The following is a 20365-nucleotide window of genomic DNA, read 5'->3' as shown; positions in this document are numbered from 1 at the left end:
TGGGCCCAGTGAGTTGAGTCTAGAGAAAGTGAAGTACCACTGCTGCATTAATGCATAAGAACATTTGGTAAATACCATAGTAGAATTATCATAGTAGAATTTACCCTTGTATAGTCAAACAATGCTTTTAATAATTCAAAACAGAGAAGGTTTTCAAATAATAGTGCTTACACATCCCTTCTGATCAAATTCAGTTGGGTGACAAAAAGTTATAATGTATAGTTAAGATGAGAGAAATTTGTGGGAGGAAATAACTGTTTTGTAAAAATATTATTTGCAGTCTTATAACATTGTATGTTATTATAGTTTTCATATATGTTCATTTTATATATATATGTACAGTACCAGTCAAAAGTTTGGAAACACTACTATTTTTAATGTTTTTGAAAGAAGTCTCTTATGCTCATCAAGCCTGCAGTAAAAAAAAAAAAACAGTAATATTATGAAATATTATTACAATTTAAAATAATGGTTCTCTTTTTTAATATACTTTAAAATGTAATTTATTTTTGTGATGCAAAGCTGAATTTTCATCAGCAAGTACTCCAGTCTTTGGTGTCTTATGATCCTAAATCATTCTAATATGATAATTTGATACTCAGTTATTATCAATGATGGAAACAGTTGTGCTGTTTAATATATTTTTTTGGAATACTTTTTTCAGGATTCATTGATGAGTAAAACGTTAACAGCAATTATTCATAAAAACAGCATTTATTCAAAATAAAAACATTTCTAACAATATAAATCGTTACCATCACCTTTTATCAATTTAACACATTCTTGTTGAATTAAAGTACTAATTTCTTTAAAAAAAAAAATTATTGTTCCCAAACTTTTGATCGGTGGTGTATATTGTTACAAAAGATTTCTATTCTAAATAAATACAGTTCTTTTAAACTTTTTATTCATCAAATAATCCTGAAAAAAGTATCTCAGGTTATAAAAAAATATTAAGCAGCACAACTGTTTCCAACATTGATCATAAATCAGCATATTAGAATGATTTCTGAAGGATCATAAGACACCAAAGACTGGAGTACTTGCTGATGAAAATTCAGCTTTGCATCACAAAAATAAATTACATTTTAAAGTATATTAAAAAAGAGAACCATTATTTTAAATTGTAATAATATTTCATAATATTACTGTTTTTTTGTTTAGTTTTTTTTGTTTTTAACTGCAGGCTTGATGAGCATAAGAGACTTCTTTCAAAAGCATTAAAAATAGTAATGTTTCCAAACTTTTGACTGGTACTGTATACAGTGGTGGTCAAAATTGATGGCACCCCTGATAAATAATAAATAAATCTGCATTGTTTATCCTTTTGATCTTTCCTTCAAAAAATTTGCAAAAATCTCACCTTTCATTGAAGTAAAATAATTGAAATTGGGGGTAAATCACATTATGAAATAAATGTTTTTCTCCAAAACACGCTGGCCATAATTGTTGGCACCCCTAGAATTTTTTATGAGAAAAATATCTCTGAAGTATATTCCCATTAATATTGACCTTTTTTAGCACACCAGGGGGACTAGGAACATGAAATTGTCCAGCTATGACTTCTTGTTTCACAGGAGTTTAAATATGAGGAAACACAAAGGCCAAATTCCCTGAATCATCCATCACAATGAGTAAAACCAAAGAATATAGTTCTGATGTGCAGCAAAAGATTGTTGAGCTTCACAAAATAGAAAGTGGCTGTAAGAAAATATCTAAAGAATTGAAAATCCCCATTTTGACCATCAGGGCAATAATTAAGAAGTTATAATCAACTAAAGATGTTACGAATCTGCCTGGAAGAGGACGTGTGTCTATATTGTCTTAATGGATGGTGAGGAGGAAAGTTTGAGTGGCCAAAGACTCTTCAAGGATCACAGATGGAGAATTGCAGAGATTAGTTGAGTCTTGGGGGTCAGACAACAAAATCAAACAACCCCTACATCCCCACATGTTGTTTGGGTGGGTTTCAAGAAAAATCCTCCTCGCTCCTCCAAAAATAAACTCCAGCATATTCAGTTGTCAGACACGACTGGATCTTCAAAACGGACCGGATTCTATGGTCAGATGAAACAAAAAAAAGGGCTTTTTGGCAGCAAACCCTAAATTTAATACATTTTTGGCCTATTTATTTGCTGGAGGTCCTGGACATCTTGTTCAGATACATGGTATTATGGATTCTAGCAAATACAAACAGATAAAAAATCAAAACCTGACGGCCTCTGCTAGAAATCTTATAATGGGCCGTGGTTGGATCTTCCATCAGGACAACGGTCCAAAACAAACATCAAAATCAACACAAAAATGGGTAACTGAGCACAAAATGAAGCTTCTGCCATGACCGTCCCAGTTCCCTGACCTGATGAGTGGAGTGAACTGAAGAGAAGAAGCACCAACATGAACTTGTGAATCTGAAGGATCTGGAGAGATTCTGTATGGAGGAATGATCTCTGATCTCTTGTCAGGTGTTCTCCAAACTCATCAGGCATTATAGAAGAAAACTCAGAGCAGTTATCTTGGCAAAAGGAGGTTGCAAAAAGTATTTAATAACAGGGTGCCAACAATTATGGCCAGCGTGTTTTGGAGAAAAACATTTATTTTATAATGTGATTTACCCCCCACTTTCAATTCTTTTACTTCAATGAAAGGTTAGATTTTTGTGAATTTTTTGAATGAAAGATCAAAAGGATAAACAATGCAGATTAATTTTTTACAGCCATTTTTTATCATATTTATCAGGGGTGCCATCAATTTTGACCACCACTGATTCATTATAGTTCAACTGGTGAGATCATAATGGAAAGGTTGAAGGGTCCATTTCCAGGAATACACTATAGATACACTAAATATTGCAGAAGCACTTTGGTCAAGAAATACTGCAATGCTTTAATAATTATTACTATTATTATTTAATAAAAATAACTATTTTTTGTAAGCAAAGAAAAAAAAGTTTCACTGTAATCAACAAATCTTTTGCTGCATCAGGTTAAACCCACAATGCAATCTGTCGTTTTAGTTTGATATTTAATGGGGGCAAATTTAGCAAGTTTATAGTTAACTGGGTAGCAATTGTGAACAATTTTAATAGAAAATTCAACAATAATTTAGATTTCTTCACCACTACTACTAACCGGTTGGATGACGCACTAGTGATACTGAAAGCTGATTGGCCTTGATGGTTATATATGCGGAAAAGGGCCAATTTAATTAATTTATATGATGTCCGATTTATTCTCCCTAGTGCCTTTATGCGCGCATTTTCCACGGGTTTTAATAATAAAACTGGTCTGAAAGAGTGAATATCATATTAAAGAAAACGTCAACATTAAATGTGTAACTATTTAATAAATCAGAGTCGATGTGCGCGTGCATGCGTGAAATCGAATTTTAGTTGCTATGAAGGTTATGAATTCTGACTGCATTTATATTTACACTCGAACCGATAACGCGTGTTATGAATTCTGCCTATATTTACACTTGAATCTGGGCGTGCATGCAGTGATTCGAATTTTAGTTGCTATAGCGACGCGTTTTTTGAATTCTGAAATCTGCATGTATGCACACTTCACGCTCGACCGCTGTCTGTTGGTTGAGAGACGAGGCGAATTAACAGACTTTTGCTGAGGCTTTTTCGAAATTTGAGACTTTGAAGCTCTTTATACTTTTATTCTACAAAGACATCGGAGAATATATCCTTTACATTTTTAAAGCGTCATATAATTTCTGAGAATATCTTGTTACTTTTATTTGTTTGTTTGATTTTTTCAGGGGAGTATTTCTGAGGAGATTTCTATTGTATTGTATTGTATTGTGTTGTGTTGTGTTGTGTTGTGTTGTATTGATTTTATTGTAGTTTGGAGGAGGGTGTCGGCTCACAATCTTATGATGGGCGAAAGAGGAGGTGAGTGCTTTCATTTTTCTTTTATGGTTTATGGTAATGATGTTGTACAATGACTGAGGCCCCGTCCACACTACTGCGTTTTCGTTAGACCTTTTGCTTCCTTTGCACCTCCCGTCCAAAAACGGAGAAGTTTAGAAAGGCTGCCGACCCGTTTTTCGTTTTGAATCTCCGGAGGGCGTTTTAGTGTGGACGCCGGACGGGTCAAAACGGAGGACTTTAGAAACGATGACGTAGTAGAGGCTCACCGTGTACATGGAGCGTCGGTTTTGGGTTAACCCGGGAAGAACCAGCGCATGGTGGGATAATTTTATCAATGAAGTTGTGTTTACACCGGCTCGCGCATGGCCAGTGTTGGTGAATTGTCACGTGATCCGCGTTTTCAGTCGTTTTAATGTGGACGGAGATCAATTCTAATACGCAGCTAAAACGCTGGTGTGGACGGAGATCGTATTCGGTTTAATTCTCCGTTTCTAAACGAAAACGCAGTAGTGTGGACGGGGCCTGATTACATTAATTTGAAGAACCCAGATCACATTTATTTGATTCCTTGCATGCGAAATAAAGTTTTGAATTTGAGTAACATTTAAGTAAAAATTTGTAATTGACCATAGACATTGATTATTGATTATTATAATATTACTAACGATGTGATATGTGAAATATTCCATCCTAAGATCACTGCAGGAGAGCTGCTTATTTCTCTCAGACGGCTGGTCAGGAGGTTTGGAGACCCGGTGATGACCGTGATCAGGATCCGCTGCCCAGAGATGGACAAAGTAAGTTACACAATTTCCTTACTTGAATGAAAGTAAGTTACAGATACTACTGGTCAAATATGAGGCTACTCAGTTACAAGTAAAAGTTGAAAAGACTGATTTTTTCTTAAGTAAAAGTACAGAAGTACTTGTTTTTAAAAGTACTTAAGTATCAAAAGTAAATTAATGTTTTATTATTGTTGTTTGTGATACTTACAGTACCTTATGCCTCTGAATCTATGCCTGCCTACCCTCATATCAATATGAAATGTATTTCTAAAACACAGTTCCTGTAGTGGGATTGAATGTGAGATTGAATAAGTGCTCTCAATAACGTCCACAATAGTTTCGGACACCCTGTTCCCTCAAATAGTGCCCTATTTAAAGTTTTGGGGCTTTTAGTATATGACTATGTCAGCCACTGTTATAAGCTAGTGTGCTCCAAAACAATGACAAAATGTGCATTAAGAAGACCAAACCCAACGTTGAAAATGAAAATCAGATTGATGTCAGAATCCAACTACTTTCTACTCAAGGACCTTGACAGAAATGTGGTGGAGTAAAAAGTACGATGCTTGTCTTTCAAATGTACGTTAGTGAAGTTAAAGTAAAATGTTTCCAGAAAAAATAATACTCAGGTAAAGTACAGATGCTCAAAAAGTGTACTTAAGTACAGTACTCAAATACAGGGACAGACTGGGGCTAAAAAACAGCCCTGGACTTTCTCCCAAATAGGCCCATCATCCGGCCATTCGCCCCTTGCCGTGCGCTACAGACACTAGCCAGGATGTCCTGATACTGTGCCACATACTGTAGCCTATCAGACAAGCAAGTAACATCTCAAAACCAATCATGATAATTGGGCTTGTGTTTATTAATGAAGCCTCAGCCTTCAAATAAAAACAAAAAATGTGTACAATGCCATTACATCTGCACTGAAAATAAAATACAAATAATGAAATGTCACTGACCACAGAAACCCCAAATTACACAAACTTGTAATTATAAAACATATAGTTACTATTTACCAGTGGTCTCCAACCTATTTGTGGGCTACCTCAAGGGATACAATAATCTAGAAGGGCTACTTGTTTGTTATACTCAAAAATATTTATTATACATATAACATGGTGCTTTTTAACTTTACCTTTAACTTTGTTTTTTACTTTTCACCATAATATGCGAAATAATAAAATATCTTGAGATCTGGTTCTGGTTCAGACAGTTTTAAACAATTCCTGAAAAATTATGACAATATAAATTGATTTTCTTTTTCTCTATAAACCTATATATGTGTTATCAAAAACAAATATTTAGTATTAATATAAATGCAAAATAAATAAACTGCCATAACTTCTAAACAAAAACATTACTGCATTACATTTAATAACAATACGTTTAATAACAACTTAATAACTTTAATAACATGACTATATATAAAAGCATTTTTAATATGAATATATACAGGCACATTTCTGCCAAAAAAAGTTTGTTTTACTACAGTTTTACTACAGTAAAGTTGTGGAGTGAAATGTTTTCTAACTGGTTTGTTCTTGGAACAATGTTTCGCCTGTTTTTTGGGCTGTTTCATCTGTCTTTAACTTACTTAAATCACATAGTCATCTGTGGGTTTATAAGAGAATTCTGCGCTGAATTGAAATGCTTCTCAGTGGATCGCGCAGCTCTGTGTAATAATGTTGGCGTTATCGAGATCAGCCCTGCTTGCTTTGGCCGCGCACAGATCAAACAAGTTTCGTTCCGCTTTTTGAGCGTTTCCCATTTGATGTTTATCAGACGCAACTGCTATATAGCCTACTATAACTTATAACTATTCAAATAATAATGTAAGCAAATTTAAAAGTGCAATAGCTAGGTAAGCCTTATAAAACTATTAAGTCAGTGGCTAGTAGGCCGAATCTTTTTTTTACACGTAGCATATAAGTGATCGTATTAGTGTCCCTGCTGTTGGCTGTTCATATTGCTTTATTAGACTTTTTTGTTGTGCCGACGGCCCTCGGTTGGACGGCCGTTCTGGACTTTTCCAGAACGCACAGATTGTCAGTCCGTCCCTGCTCAAATAAATGTACTTTGTTACTGTCCACCTCTGCCGCTGCCAGACCCGACCCAGACCCAGAGCCAGGATCGTCCTGGATATTTAACATCTCTGTCTGTCTTCTGAGTTTTCTGTTTCTGTGTCCACAGGTCAGGCTCACGGGACGAGGGCGAAGCAGAACCCAGATGATGGACGTCCGTCCACTTCGTCTAAACACTCTCACAGAGGTCAGAATAGGCTTTTAATAAAGAAGTAATGGCTTAGTTTCTATTTCTATTTTCAATGGCTGATTTGTCAACTAAAGTAACGGTAACACTTTATTTTGATGGTTCCTTTTGAACATTCTGTCGACTATAAGTACCTTTTCAACTACAGATGGGTCTAATAGTTGTTTTCATTTGTTTCTTCTTCATTTCAGAAATATCTCCAGAACGTAGGAAGATACCTGGTTGTTTCCTCAGGATCTGTAAGGCTTTGAAGGCTGTTTTCTGCTGCTGTTCCAGTAGTGCTGTGAATGTTGTGGAGCCTTTTATTCCTGAACCATCATCACCTGCTCCAGATCACTCCGGCGTCAAGCCAATTAATGGTAAATCATTATTTCTCCAACATTATTTTATACAGTATTACCTTGTTTTCCACTCAAAATAAGGCTTGTTTTTACAGAATATTAAAATTATTTCCCTCATTATAATATTATTTATTATAATGGGGGAAAGTCTACTGTCTACTAATACTCTAGTAGAGTCTACTAATGAGAGTTAGTGGACATGTAGGTGCAATGTTACTTATAGAATGTCTTAAAGGGACCAAAATAAAGTGAAACCAAAGTAACAATTTGATGTGACAGTGATAATTAATATTATAAAAAAATAAATAAAACAAAAACAGTTTTTGATGTCTGAAATGTTCCATCCTCAGGCCGCTCCAGATCCTGGAGAACTGCTTCCAGAGATTCTTCTCCGGGCATCGCGTCATCCTCACCTTGGTCTAGCCCTGAGGCCCATGTCGAGAGGATATGTAGAGAGCCGTTGAGTCTGAGCAGCCGAGGCTCGTACTGCGCTGAGTGGAGCTGGAGTGGCGATGGATCGGAGAGCCCAAACCCACAGGGGTCCGACAGCCTCGAAAGGATTCTGTGTCCTCCGCTGCCGGGTCAAGTTCCTGTCGAGCCAACAGAGACATCAACTGGCCGAACTGCTCAGGGTGCCGTGGAGGCTTCTCCAGTGAACAAGAGCTCAACAGGTGAGACTGAAATAAGGCTGGGCAGTGTAAAGTCTACAGAGAGAGATTTTGCTATTTCATGCATAACTGAGTCAAGTTTTTAACATGTCCGATTTCCACCAGCACTGATATTTTTTAAATAAAACAATGGATCTAGCAAGCTAATAATTGTCTCATATTTTTCTGTTTGTTTTTCAGAGTCCTTTGAGTCTCTCTATGACGTGGAAAAGATGATTGGATCCGGAGGATTTGGCAAAGTGTTCCTGGGAACACGCAAATTTGATGGCAAAAAGGTAAATCTTACTGAATTGTACAAACATTTTGCTCTTGCATGCGTAAAAAAACACATTTAAAACAATTTACAGATGGTTTAATACTTACTACAAGGTCAGGTGCTTGAATACTGTTACTGTCATTGAAACTGGGTTTTTTTGTGTGCAGGTTGCCATCAAGCGGATGCGCAAGATTAACAACGATCGCTATCTTAATATTGTAAGTTGGCCAAAACCTGAATGTGTATGGAGTTGTTTAAGTGCAGATTACTGTAGTTAATACACCCGTAGGAAGCATTAGGTATAAATGTGATCAACAAATAACTTTGAGCTGAAAAGGCTCTTTTGAACGCATCTAAAAAGATCCAAGATCCACATTTCAAAATGATGTTTTCTTCAGATTTTTACCCAGCAAACCTTCTGTCTGCATCTTCTCTCTAGCCTGGGCATCCCGAACCTCTCGTTACAGAAGTAGCGCTGCTGCTGCTGATGAGGCGAGAATCCATAAGCCCCTTCGTCATACAACTGTACGAGTGGTTTGAAGATCCTAGAGGATTCACTCTGGTTATGGAGTATCCCGAACCCTGCGAGAGCTTGCTGGACTCAATCATTCGTCAACCTTGGAGTGACTTGTTCTCACGGGTCGTCATGATACAGGCTGTGCGGGCAGTGCAACACTGCATCCATCGTGGTGTTTTCCATAATGACATTCATGCGCAGAATTTCCTGTTGAAGAAAGACACGACAGACCTCAAGCTGATAGACTTTGGCTGCGGTCAGCTGTTTAGTAGTGAAGGCTACGAGAGCAACATATACAGGGGTGAGCATTTTGGGAGTGTGGAAACCTGAAGGTAGTGACTTACTAATTATTTGATGATGCTTTAAAAAAAAAAAAGCTCAACAATGTGCAAATGTCTTTCTTACAGGAGTTCCGGATTACTGCCCACCTGAAGTCTTTACAGAACCTCGATTCCACGCCGTCCCAGCAAATGTCTGGTCTCTAGGAGTGTTGCTGTACGAGTTGTCGAACGCATGTCTCCCTTTTCTTAATAGAACGGAAATCACACAAGCCAAAGTTATATTTCAGAACCGCAACTTATCCAAATGTGAGTGAATAATTATGGTAGCATTGATAAACACACACATAAAGCAAACGATTTGTACAGAAAGTTTAAAGGTTGAAGTGTGTCAGAATTTTTATATATAGCTCAGCAACGTATAGTGAAAATGCCAGGTCACATGGTCATGACTAACCAGCTCTCTCCTTATTAAAATGTGTACAGACTGCATGGATCTGATTAGACAGTGTCTAGCCCGGGATCCAACTAAACGCCCCAGCTTAGAGCAGATGTTACAACATCAATGGTTTCATCGTGATCTTCACTAGATTGGAGAAGTTGAGGAGATTCACTCGATCAGTTTTAGGTGTGAAGACGTTTAACAGGCAGAGGAGGATTATAATCTTTTGTCTTCAATTCTGGATTATTTGTATTGAGATTTTCAAATTTGTGTTCATTAGTATTCATCGTTATCTTGTGCATGTTCTTGTCAAGAGGATACAGTGTTGCTTCCGGTTCCTCCGCCAAAGATTAAGCTCTCACATAGGGGTGAGTAAAATGGCTGGGCTGGTCCAGTGGTATAATTCAGTCATCAAACTTCAGGGAATGGTTGGCAATATGAGTTTTTCTGTCATTTAAGTTGCTGATGCTTCTGGTTTTGGAATTTCTTTTAACAACCACAGGACAAAATGCAATGCTGCTCCAGTTACCTGCACCCCCAGAACTGGCTAACACCGCCATTAGACAACCAGAGAGTCCTGCATCTTCAGACAGTAATTTCATGTTTTTATTTATTCTACTTTACTTGCTCACAATGCAAATGGAATATAAAGTATTTTTAAGTCTGGGCTCAAAACAAAGTCTTTCAACCTTCCTGTTCCTTTTTCAGTTTCTGGATGTTCTCGTCCAACGCTTCACCGTTCACCCACAAGCTCTGAATCATCAGAAGCATTCAGTCCAGAGTCAGCCAGTAAGTCAGTAAACATTTTTTTACAACCCTCTACATACACCTTGGCAATAGAATCGCCATTGGCTAGTACATTTTTTCATGTCCATGATCAGTTGCATTCTCCATAGTTGTCAATTCTCCAACCTCAATTATTGACATTATTGCAGGAGCAGCGGTCTTGAAAAATGATTTCAATGAGCTTCAACGCTGTTATTTTTTTTTCAGGATCTAGGCGTTCCCGCACACCTCAGCGTGGAGTTCGAAGGCCATCACAGTCCGAGAGCAGAAAAGGTCGGGCATCCTCATCCAGTGAGTCCATGATCAGTTGCATTCTTCATAGTTTTTAAAGACAGCTGCTCCTGCAATAATGTCAATAAGTGAGGTAGGAGAATTAACAACTATTTCAATGAGCTTCAACGCTGTTTTTTTTTGTTATTTTTCTTCAGGATCTAGGTGTTCTCTCACACCTCAGCGTGGAGTTCGAAGGCCATCACAGTCCGAGAGAGGCTTATTCCCCATGTCTCAAGCTAGTACGTCAATGGTCAATATTTATTATTGTATCATTCTTTAATAATCATAAAGTAAGATTTATAAAATACTTGATGTTGTCTATTGCAGATTGCCTCACAAACTTACTGGTTTATGGTGCATAAAATCCCGCTGCAGAACTGTGTGAAGAGTAAGGGTTAAGTTAGAGAGGTGAGAGAATAGCTAGGGAGAAGCAAGGGCTGATTCTTGGTTTATATTGTACACGGTCTATTTTGAGTAATCACTTCACTCTACAGTGCATTTGCATTTTTGCGATTACTTTGTATTTTGTTGTTGGCGGCTTGAGGCTTGACGCGTTTTTTTTTTTTTTTTTTTTTTTTTTTGTTTCGACTGCGTGTTTTTCGGTCTCATTATGGATTTTGATTTACTCAAAATTTGAACAATGTACTAAGAATAATTTGCTCTCTATTGCTACTCATTTTAAAATACCTATCTCAAAACAAGAAAAGAAACAAAATATCAAATCTCAAGTGCACACTGAATTAGCTGAAAAAGATCTGCTCCCTCCCGTGAACTCTGTCTTTTCCCGTGCGGTTGCGCATCCAGATCCTGAGCTGCGTAAATTAGAGCTACATGTAGAAATTCGGCGTTTAGAGCTCAGGGAAAAAGAGCTTAAGCATGATTTTGAGCTGCGTAAATTGGAAATAGAGGAGACAGGAAGACGTGAGTCGGTCCGTCTCAGAGGAGCTAGACCGGTGGGCGGTGAAGTTGGCATGGCGGAGATGGATTATGATGTTAATAAATGCATTCGTTTAATTCCGCCCTTTTCTGAGAGAGATGTTGATAAATACTTTGTGTTATTTGAGAGAGTAGCGACGACCTTAAAGTGGACAAAAGAAATTTGGCCTCTCCTGCTGCAGTGTGTGTTTACGGGTAAAGCCCAGGAGGCGTATGCTTCTCTTTCACCTGAAGTAAGTTTAAATTATGATCAGGTGAAAGGTGCAGGTTTAAGGTCTTATGAGCTGGTTCCTGAGGCTTATAGGCAGAAATTCCGTAGCTATAAGAAAATTGAGGGCCAGAGTTATGTTGAGTTTGGTCGAGAGAAAATTGCACTTTTTGATCGTTGGTGTTCTGCACAAGACGTGAACAATTTTGATCAGCTTCGCGATTTGGTTCTTATGGAGGAATTTAAAAATTGTCTACCGGACAAAATTGCAACATACTTGAATGAACAAAAAGTGACTAAGGTGTCTGCTGCTGCTATATTAGCAGATGAATATGTTCTGACGCTAGGGCTGTAGTACTCGAGTCCGGTCTTGGACTCGAGTCCGGACTCGAGACCGTTTTTCTATGGTCTCGGACTTGTCTCGGACTCGCTGGTATTCGGACTCGGACTTGTCTCGGTCTCGGCCACTGGTCTTGCCAAATATGGCTTTTGGTCTCGACCGAGTCCAGGAGTCTTTATTATGTTCCCAGTAATCACACATACGTCTCCGCGATATTAAAACAAAATATTATTGGAGGGAAAGTGAAACACTGGCCACTTAATAACTATGGGCATTTCGGGTCTTTTTCGTGAGCCGGCTCGTTTCACTCAGCTCACTGAAAAGAGCCGGCTCTTTTGACTCACAAACGGCTCTTTAAAAAATAAATGTTTAAATAAACTCGCTGAAAGTCCACCGCTAGTGCAACGTGAATATTCACATTTTTGATTGTCCTTAACACCCCGAAAACTAGCCTGCTTGCCTTGCACATCTAATTAATGGGCAAAGGTTTCCGACTTTTTTCTTACCTTTCTTTCTTTGCCTATTCCACGAGTGGTAACGTTAGGCTCCAATGACTGGCTGTTTTAAAATATAGCAAATATCGAAACAAAATAACCAGCTCATAACTTGCAGGTTTGCTTAGTGCCAAACTTTTTTCATTTGATTGGTTCAACCGCCACCCGCCTGAATTTAATTAAAATATTATTTTTCGTCACGTCATCCGCCCGATCCGCGGTTTATCCGCATCAAAGAGTATAGAAGCCCAAGAGGCGAAACTCAATAGAACGCCCCATAGCAACAGTTGCCCCCATGACTTGACGGCGCGGCCGCCATTATGGACTGAAAACTGAAGGAAAACGCCGAAAAATAAAGGGAGTCAATGGCACTGAAAAACTTAAAATAACAAAAACTTAACATAGCTTAATTTTTTCTGGCCGTCATATCTAAATATGAAAACAATTTAAAATACATTAATGAGGATGACCGACGTTAAATGACGTTAAATGACAGAAAATATACGTATATGTGTTGGTTAGGAAAATAGTATTTTGGGACAAAATATTACTATAGAAGTACTATAAGACTACTATAGAAATACTATAGCGGCTCTAGGATATTATAGAGGTATTACAGAACATAACATACTTCTGTGATGTTCTGTATAGCCTCTCTATAATATTTTTAAGCTGCTATAGTAGTCTTATCGTACTTATGTAGTATGTCCCAAATTACTATAGTATTCCTATAAGATTACTATAATATTTTGTCCCAAAATACTATAAATATGAAAACAATAATAATAAAAAAACATTTATTTTGTCCCAAAATACTATAAGATTCCTTAGTACTTTTTAGTAAGGGTATCCCCACCGAATCGGCTTCATTAGCCTACCACTTACGGTTTGCAAAGATACAATTATAAAATTACTGCAAAACTTTAATCTATCAATATTTATGTTCTATTATGCATTTTCCTTGTTATATGACTAACAGAAATTCATGAAATAATATATGTTCGCTTGTCTATAGGCAGATACACAGTAATTAGATATAAGTAATAAGATATTTATTCAAATGTTGATTTTGAAATTAGTAAACATCACCATATATATGATTTTGAATTTTTTTTTTATAAATGAACATTTCTAAAGACAGTTAATATTTTACACAGTGAACGTTTCAATGGCAAGAAAAAAAAAAAACTATGAATGTCCTATTACAGGCGGAAAGGTACAAAAAAGATGTGCAATCTAGCAGTGCACACATGAACTATTAACACATACTAAAATGGATTTTGCCATTGACTGGCGCTAACGATTCCAGCAGCTTTCAGTCCATAATGGCGGATTCGCCTCCGCAGCGCCATCTACAGACTGTTACCCATAACACAACAGAGTTTCGCCTCTTGGGCTTCCATACTCTTTGTCCGCATCTCTTGTGTGTGTGTGTGTGTGTGTGTGTGTGTGTCTGTGAGTTGGCTCGGCCTTCCCTCATGCAGTTTAATTGGTTGACATCGCGTGTATGATTGACAGGAACAGAATGTGAGGCTGATCAGACAGTCGAAACGAATGTGTGTGCTCCTTTAGGCCTATATAATTTTTTTTTTTTTTTTGTTCTTTGAATTTGTCAATTATTTTAAATAAAATTAAAATTATTCATTATTTCATTATTACATAGTGATTTAATTTCTATAGGCTATAGCCTATATTTTTTTAGCAGACTTTTTTTTTTCCTGTCCTGGACTCGGTCTTGACTCGGACTCGAACCTTTTTGGACTCGGTCTTGACTCGGACTCGAACCTCTTTGGACTCGGTCTTGACTTGGACTCGACTAGTCCTGGTCTTGGACTTGTCTTGGACTCGACAAAGGTGGTCTTGACTACAGCCCTATCTGACGCACAGAGAAAGTTTTGAGAAATCTTTTTTCTCTCCATCACAGCGTGGTCCTGTCACGCAAGTGTACTCTAGCGAGCAGGTCAATTTTAAAGATACTGCAGCTAAGGTGAGACGCCTGTGTGCGCTTATTGTGAAAAGCGTGGGCATTTGATCAACAATTGTTTTTTGCTGAATAAAAGGAAACCCAAACCTGTCATGTTGATCGAAACCCCTTCAGGGTCACGGCCTTTTCAGTCCGAATGTGCAGATTTGGACATTTATTCTCCTTTTATTATGAAGGGTGTCGTTTCATTGACTAATAGCGGCGTAAAAGTTCCAGTAACTATTTTACGTGATACAGCGGCTTCTAGGTCTATTATTCTTCAAAGTGTGTTGCCTCTTTCAAATGAAACTTCATTTCCCCGTACTAAGTCCGGTAACCAATTTTTACTGACCATTATGTGTGCCTCAACGCGTTTTCCTGAAGCTATACCTATGCGTAAAATCACTGCGCCCGCTGTTGTAAAGGCACTAATTAAGTTCTTTTCATTGTTTGGACTCCCTAGGGTAATTCAAACTGACAAACTTTATGTCTCGTGTTTTTGCACAGGTGGCCGATCAGCTGAACATCACCCAACCGCTTCTCAAGTGCTTTCCATCCGGAGAGTCAAGGTGCACTGGAGAGGTTTCATCAAACCCTTAAATCAATGCTCCGTGCTTATTGTCTTGAATTTGAAAAGGAGTGGGATGATGGGGTACATCTCTTGATGTTTGCCGTTCGAGAAGTTGTGCAAGAGTCTACGGGTTTTAGTCCAGCAGATTTAGTGTTTGCTCATAATGTGCGTGGCCCTTTAAAGTTACTGCAGGAGAATTGGTTGAGTGAGTTCAAACAAGAAAATTTGCTTGATTATGTCAGCTCTTTTCGTTACAAGTTACACAGGGCTTGTGAGTTGGCTAGCAAAAATCTGATTGCTACTCAGTCCAAAATGAAAGGTCGGTTTGACAAAAAAGCCAAGATTAGACAATTTAAGGCTGGGGATAAAATGTTGGTATTTTTACCTATCCTTGGTTCTAGTCTTCAAGCACGCTATAGTGGCCCTTATGTCATAGAGAAGAAGGTTAGTGACAGGGACTATATTGTAGCTGCTCCTGACCGTGCCCGTCGAAGCAGACTGTGCCATGTCAATATGATCAAACCTTATTATGATCGCGAGCAGTTGGACAAATCCAATTTGGGGGAGGTAAAGTCGGTTCTGGCTTTGTTCAATGCTGAACAGCCTCAAACTGTGTGTTCTCCTGTCTGTAGTGCTTTTCAGGTACCTGATTTCTCTGAGGTAACATCTGGAGCTGAAACTGTCCCTGAGGCCTGGGAGTTGCTGTCCGGTTCTGAAGTTGATTGTGGTATTGAGAGCCCTTTTCTGGCTACAGTTCAGGGCCGGTTAAACAACTCTGAAATGCTTGCTAACCTTGATTCCTGTTTTTTGCATCTACCCTGTTCACAGCGTACAGATGTTGTAAGTCTAATTAATCGTTATGTTTTACTCTTTTCAGATGTGCCGTCCCAAACACACACATTACAGCATGACATCGATGTGGGTGACAACATGCCGATTAAACAGCACCCGTATCGTGTCAATCCTGAGAAACGTCGGCGTTTACAAAATCAGGTTGACTATATGCTGTTGCATGGCATTGCAGAACGTAGTGCCAGCTCATGGAGTTCACCCTGCATTCTCGCTATTAAGTCTGATGGATCTGACCGTTTTTGTACAGACTTTAGGAAGGTTAACAATATCACGAAGCCTGATTGTCATCCTCTTCCTCGTATGGAGGATTGTGTTGACCGCGTGGGGTCTGCAACTTTCGTGACAAAATTAGACCTCCTTAAAGGCTATTGGCAGGTGCCATTAACTCCGCGTGCCAGGGAAGTTAGTGCGTTTGTTACTCCTGATACATTTTTACAGTATTCTGTAATGCCTTTTGGGGTACGCAATGCGCCCGCTACCTTTCAACGATTGGTTAACTGCGTTTTGGGGGGGGTGCCGGGTTGCGAGGCATACTTGGATGATATAGTAATTCACTCTGCGACATGGGATGAGCACATCAATCAGCTACAACAAGTGTTTCACAGGTTGGCTGAGGCAAACTTAACGGTTAATTTGGCTAAATATGAATTTGCGAAAGCAACCGTAACCTATCTAGGGAAAACTGTGGGTGGTGGCAAGGTAAAACCGGTAAATGCCAAAACTGAGGCCATTACATTATTTCCAGTTCCTTCTACTCGTCGTGAACTACAACGGTTTTTAGGAATGGCGGGGTATTACCGCAGTTTTTGTAAAAACTTTTCTGCTGTAGCTGCCCCACTTACTGACTTGCTGAGTCCAAAAATAAATGTTAAATGGTCAGTATGCTTTTGAGTCCCTTAAAACTCTCCTGATGCAGGCACCTGTTCTCGCTGCTCCAGCGTACGATCGTGTATTTAAACTGGCTGTGGATGCCAGTGATGCGGGAGCAGGTGCTGTTTTGTTGCAGGAGGGGATTGATGGCATTGAACATCTGGTGTGCTACTTTTAAAAAAAAAATCAAAAACATTGTTGTGGCAAAAATTCTCATTAAACAATCATCACTGCGTAAGAGACACTCTGAAATCAAATGATCATTAAAAAGTATTTTATTCTTGCAAGAAGGCCCAGTTTCCACACAGAAGTCACAAGTACAGTCTGTGGAACAAGTGCGACAACGAGGGAGGAAGAAACAGAGCCTTTATATCTTTTCCAAGGTCTCTTACAGGCCGGCTCTTATCTATAGAAGGACAGGTTTTCTAGTGATCTAATTCTTCTGAGTTTATTCCTACAAACTCAGAAGTCCCAAATGGGACCACCTCTGATCCCAAGGGGTCAGAGGTTCCCTTTTCAGCTGTCTCCCCCTTTGTCTCACAGTGTTCACATTAGTTCAGAAACACAAGTCAGCTATAATATTATTTCAAAGTCTTACTGCAAATGGAGATTCATACTGCAATCAATGAAAATCAAAAATATTCATTACAACATCAAAAGTCATATTCAACAATTGAAAAAGAAGCGCTTGCCTTAATTCTGGCCCTTAATAATTTTGAGGTTTATATCGGCTCTTCTTCATGTCCGGTTACGGTTTACACGGATCACAACCCTCTCGTGTTTATTAATCAAATGCGCAACTCAAATCAGCGTTTAATGAGGTGGGCTTTGTTTGTCCAGTCATTTAATTTGGAGATAAAACATGTAGCCGGGAAGAATAATGTGTTGGCAGACTATTGTTATATGGTGATTGGTGGGTTGTTTTGTTTTTTTCCCACCATTCACCATCTGGGGGTGGGGGTGTTACGAGTGTATCGCGAACGCCTGGCCTGGAGTCCTCTTATTAAGGTTTATGTTAATTATGTTAATGTTGTCTTGTTTCCGTTTTCCTTAATTTTGATTGGTGGTGCTGGGGAAGGACCGGAGATAAAACGGAAGGAGGTGGCCTTGGGAGAGGAAGCTGTTCAACGCCGTTTCGCCATTGTTTACCGTTTTGAACTTGAGTTAGGAGCGGGGAGTTTCAGCTGTGGGTTGTATTTCCTTTCCCTTTGTTGCTGAGCTCCCCGTCTCTCATTTTTTGGTTAATTTGTGAGTTATAATAAATATATATTTTTGGATTACGTACTTCGTTGTCGATCTCTTATGTTATGTGTCCCTGAATCCTAGACTCATATTTTGTGGGACTGTAACACTTGACAAAAATAAATGAATGTATTTTCTTCCACAGAATACCAGAAGTCAGTGCTTGGAAAGCTAGTTGAAATTCTAGATGAGATAAAAAGAGTCGGGAGGCACTATGAGCCCCTGAATTCTGCCGTCCATGTTGCTAGGCTAGAAACCTTAGAAGAGTTTGCTCAACAAGAGGCGCATCTCAAGGACCGCAACCTCTGGGAACAAAGGGTCAGATTTATACAGAAATTGGACTAAACTATGTCAATTAGACTAGACCCCCCAAGTCTCCAAAAAGTCTAAATCATCTATATTGTACAAAAATATTGTTTTCTAGTGCATCTGTTAACATGCACAGCTTTATAGAATGTGTAATTGAGGGACACACAGTGCTCGAATTTTTTGAAGGCGTATTTTCATGCCTTTGTATTAGAGGTGTACTACTGTCCCATAATATTTTGCATGGACTCAACATGTATGGATGAGTCAACATGACCAGTTCCCATTTAAGCTCAATCTGGCAACAATCAGTATATTACCGACACCATGGGTTTATTCATAATGTATTGAGTGGCTTTTCATGTGTTATGTACAGGTGTCCCAGCTCTCAAAGGTGGGAGGGAGGAACGATAAAGACTGCGTCCATAAAGTGATGGACAGGTATTAAACAACTGTCACATGCTCAGAATATAGAATGTAATTATGCAGTTACATTTTTACTCATTGCCTGCTCTGTTTGCCCTCCTCTTAGCACATAGAAAATCAAAAATGCGGAAAGAGATGATTCATTAGGAATAATGCAAGCATAAAGGAATATTTGTAGAATGTAGGCGTGGACCTCACCCTATGATTTTGTGCATGTATTCTCAGGCTTTTCACCAACAGCCTAATGGCTTCTTTCAGCATGAAGGGCCGGGGTAGCAGTGAGAAAAAAGCCTTCCAGGATACCATTTCTTACTCTGTGGTAAAAGGTAACTGCATTTTTCATGTTTATAAATATATATATATATAATTTAGCTTACCAGTTGTATTTCTTTTGGGAAGGTATGCAAATCCATGCAAATGTTAATTGATTAAATGTGTTGGGACTTGAGAATTGACAATTGTCAATAGGCATCGAGTAAACGTTGAAGATTTACGTCTATTTTACGACAAATTTGACGTCTTTTCAATTTTCATTTTCAACCTTCAGTGGATCGTAATTAGACGTTGAAGATTTAGACGTCGACTTTTTGCTAGCTGGGAATGTTCTTGTTATAGTCAAATCACCTTCATTTATATAGCGCTTGATACTATACAGATTGTTTTAAAGCTGTAGTAAACAGGAAAATAACAGAATCAGTAAACCAAACAGAATTCAATTCTGTTCTAGCTCTAAAAAAAACATTCATGAGTTGACTTGTTCATTTACTCTTTGTTTTGGATAGGAAATAACATACTTGCTGAGAGCTCCGAGCTCGAGACTTGACCCGAAGCCAGAAGTCCAACACCAACCTGACAGAAACTCAGAGCCTGTCCACGTCTGAGCAAGAACGTGTTTATTTTGTTTAACGTGTTTATATTTTATTTAACATTTGTATCTCTTGAATTGAAATGTTGCATGTATATTTGTAATAAACGTTAAAGAAAATCGTAAATGGGCTTTTTCGTTAGGACTTGTTTTGGGATCCTTTATTAATGTGGATGTATTTTTTTATTATTAATATGGATTTATTATTATGCAACAATAACAAATACAAAAACAGTAACAAACAATAATAGACAAAATAGATACAAATTAAATGAAAACAATATCACAGGCAGAAAAATGGCACATCTTTCATACTGTTTACATGTCTGACATTTATGTATATTGTGACATTTGTTAAACGCTATTTATGATGGTTTATTTGTCCATCCTCACTCACTCACTCACTCATCGCCATCTACTGGTGTAATGATGGAACAGAGAGGAGAAGAAATCAGGAAAGGACTCTGAAATATGAGTGTTTTTGGTGCTAAACAGACACTGAAGAGGACATAACTGGACAACACTATTATATCACATAATTAACTATTATCTTTCAAGTCATTAGTGCAGTTATTCAAGTCATGGTACCGCAAGAATAAGAATCATATTAATAAAAATAAGAGTTACACAACTGGCTACTCGTGCCCACACACAGATTGGCATTGGAGGAGTTTCACTTTTATATTTTATACACTTTTTTATATTTAGTTTCAACAAAGTGTCCCTACAAAGATGACAGTATCGGAAATCCTTTTCCCTCTAGAACCATTTTTTGGTCCCCATGAGGAAAACAGC

General features: G+C 38.2%; 1 protein-coding gene and 2 long non-coding RNA genes across 3 annotated transcripts; all 3 read left to right on the top strand.

The window, feature by feature from the left end:
- Positions 1–7084: 7084 nt before the first annotated feature.
- Positions 7085–8674, top strand: LOC311298874 (uncharacterized protein; the record flags this gene model as incomplete). The annotated part of the gene is made up of 5 exons (XM_084422200.1): positions 7085–7295; positions 7628–7948; positions 8126–8220; positions 8369–8419; positions 8600–8674. 5 exons carry the CDS (start codon positions 7085–7087, stop codon positions 8672–8674), a joined length of 753 nt encoding a protein of 250 aa, XP_084278326.1.
- A 183-nt stretch (positions 8675–8857) lies between these two features.
- LOC311298902 lies at positions 8858–9621 on the top strand. Its single transcript, XR_014629016.1, has 3 exons — positions 8858–9019; positions 9126–9305; positions 9483–9621. It is a non-coding gene; the product is annotated as an uncharacterized lncRNA (long non-coding RNA).
- A 95-nt stretch (positions 9622–9716) lies between these two features.
- On the top strand, positions 9717–10485 carry LOC311299088. The gene is made up of 4 exons (XR_014629057.1): positions 9717–9806; positions 9941–10030; positions 10147–10227; positions 10432–10485. It is a non-coding gene; the product is annotated as an uncharacterized lncRNA (long non-coding RNA).
- The last annotated feature ends 9880 nt before the right edge of the window (positions 10486–20365 follow it).

The sequence above is a fragment of the Rutilus rutilus genome (assembly GCF_951802725.1).
Source record: "Rutilus rutilus genome assembly, chromosome: 10".
NCBI lineage: Eukaryota > Metazoa > Chordata > Actinopteri > Cypriniformes > Leuciscidae > Rutilus > Rutilus rutilus.
Note: the sequence above shows the minus strand (reverse complement) of the source record. Positions and strands in the feature narration are given on the sequence as shown.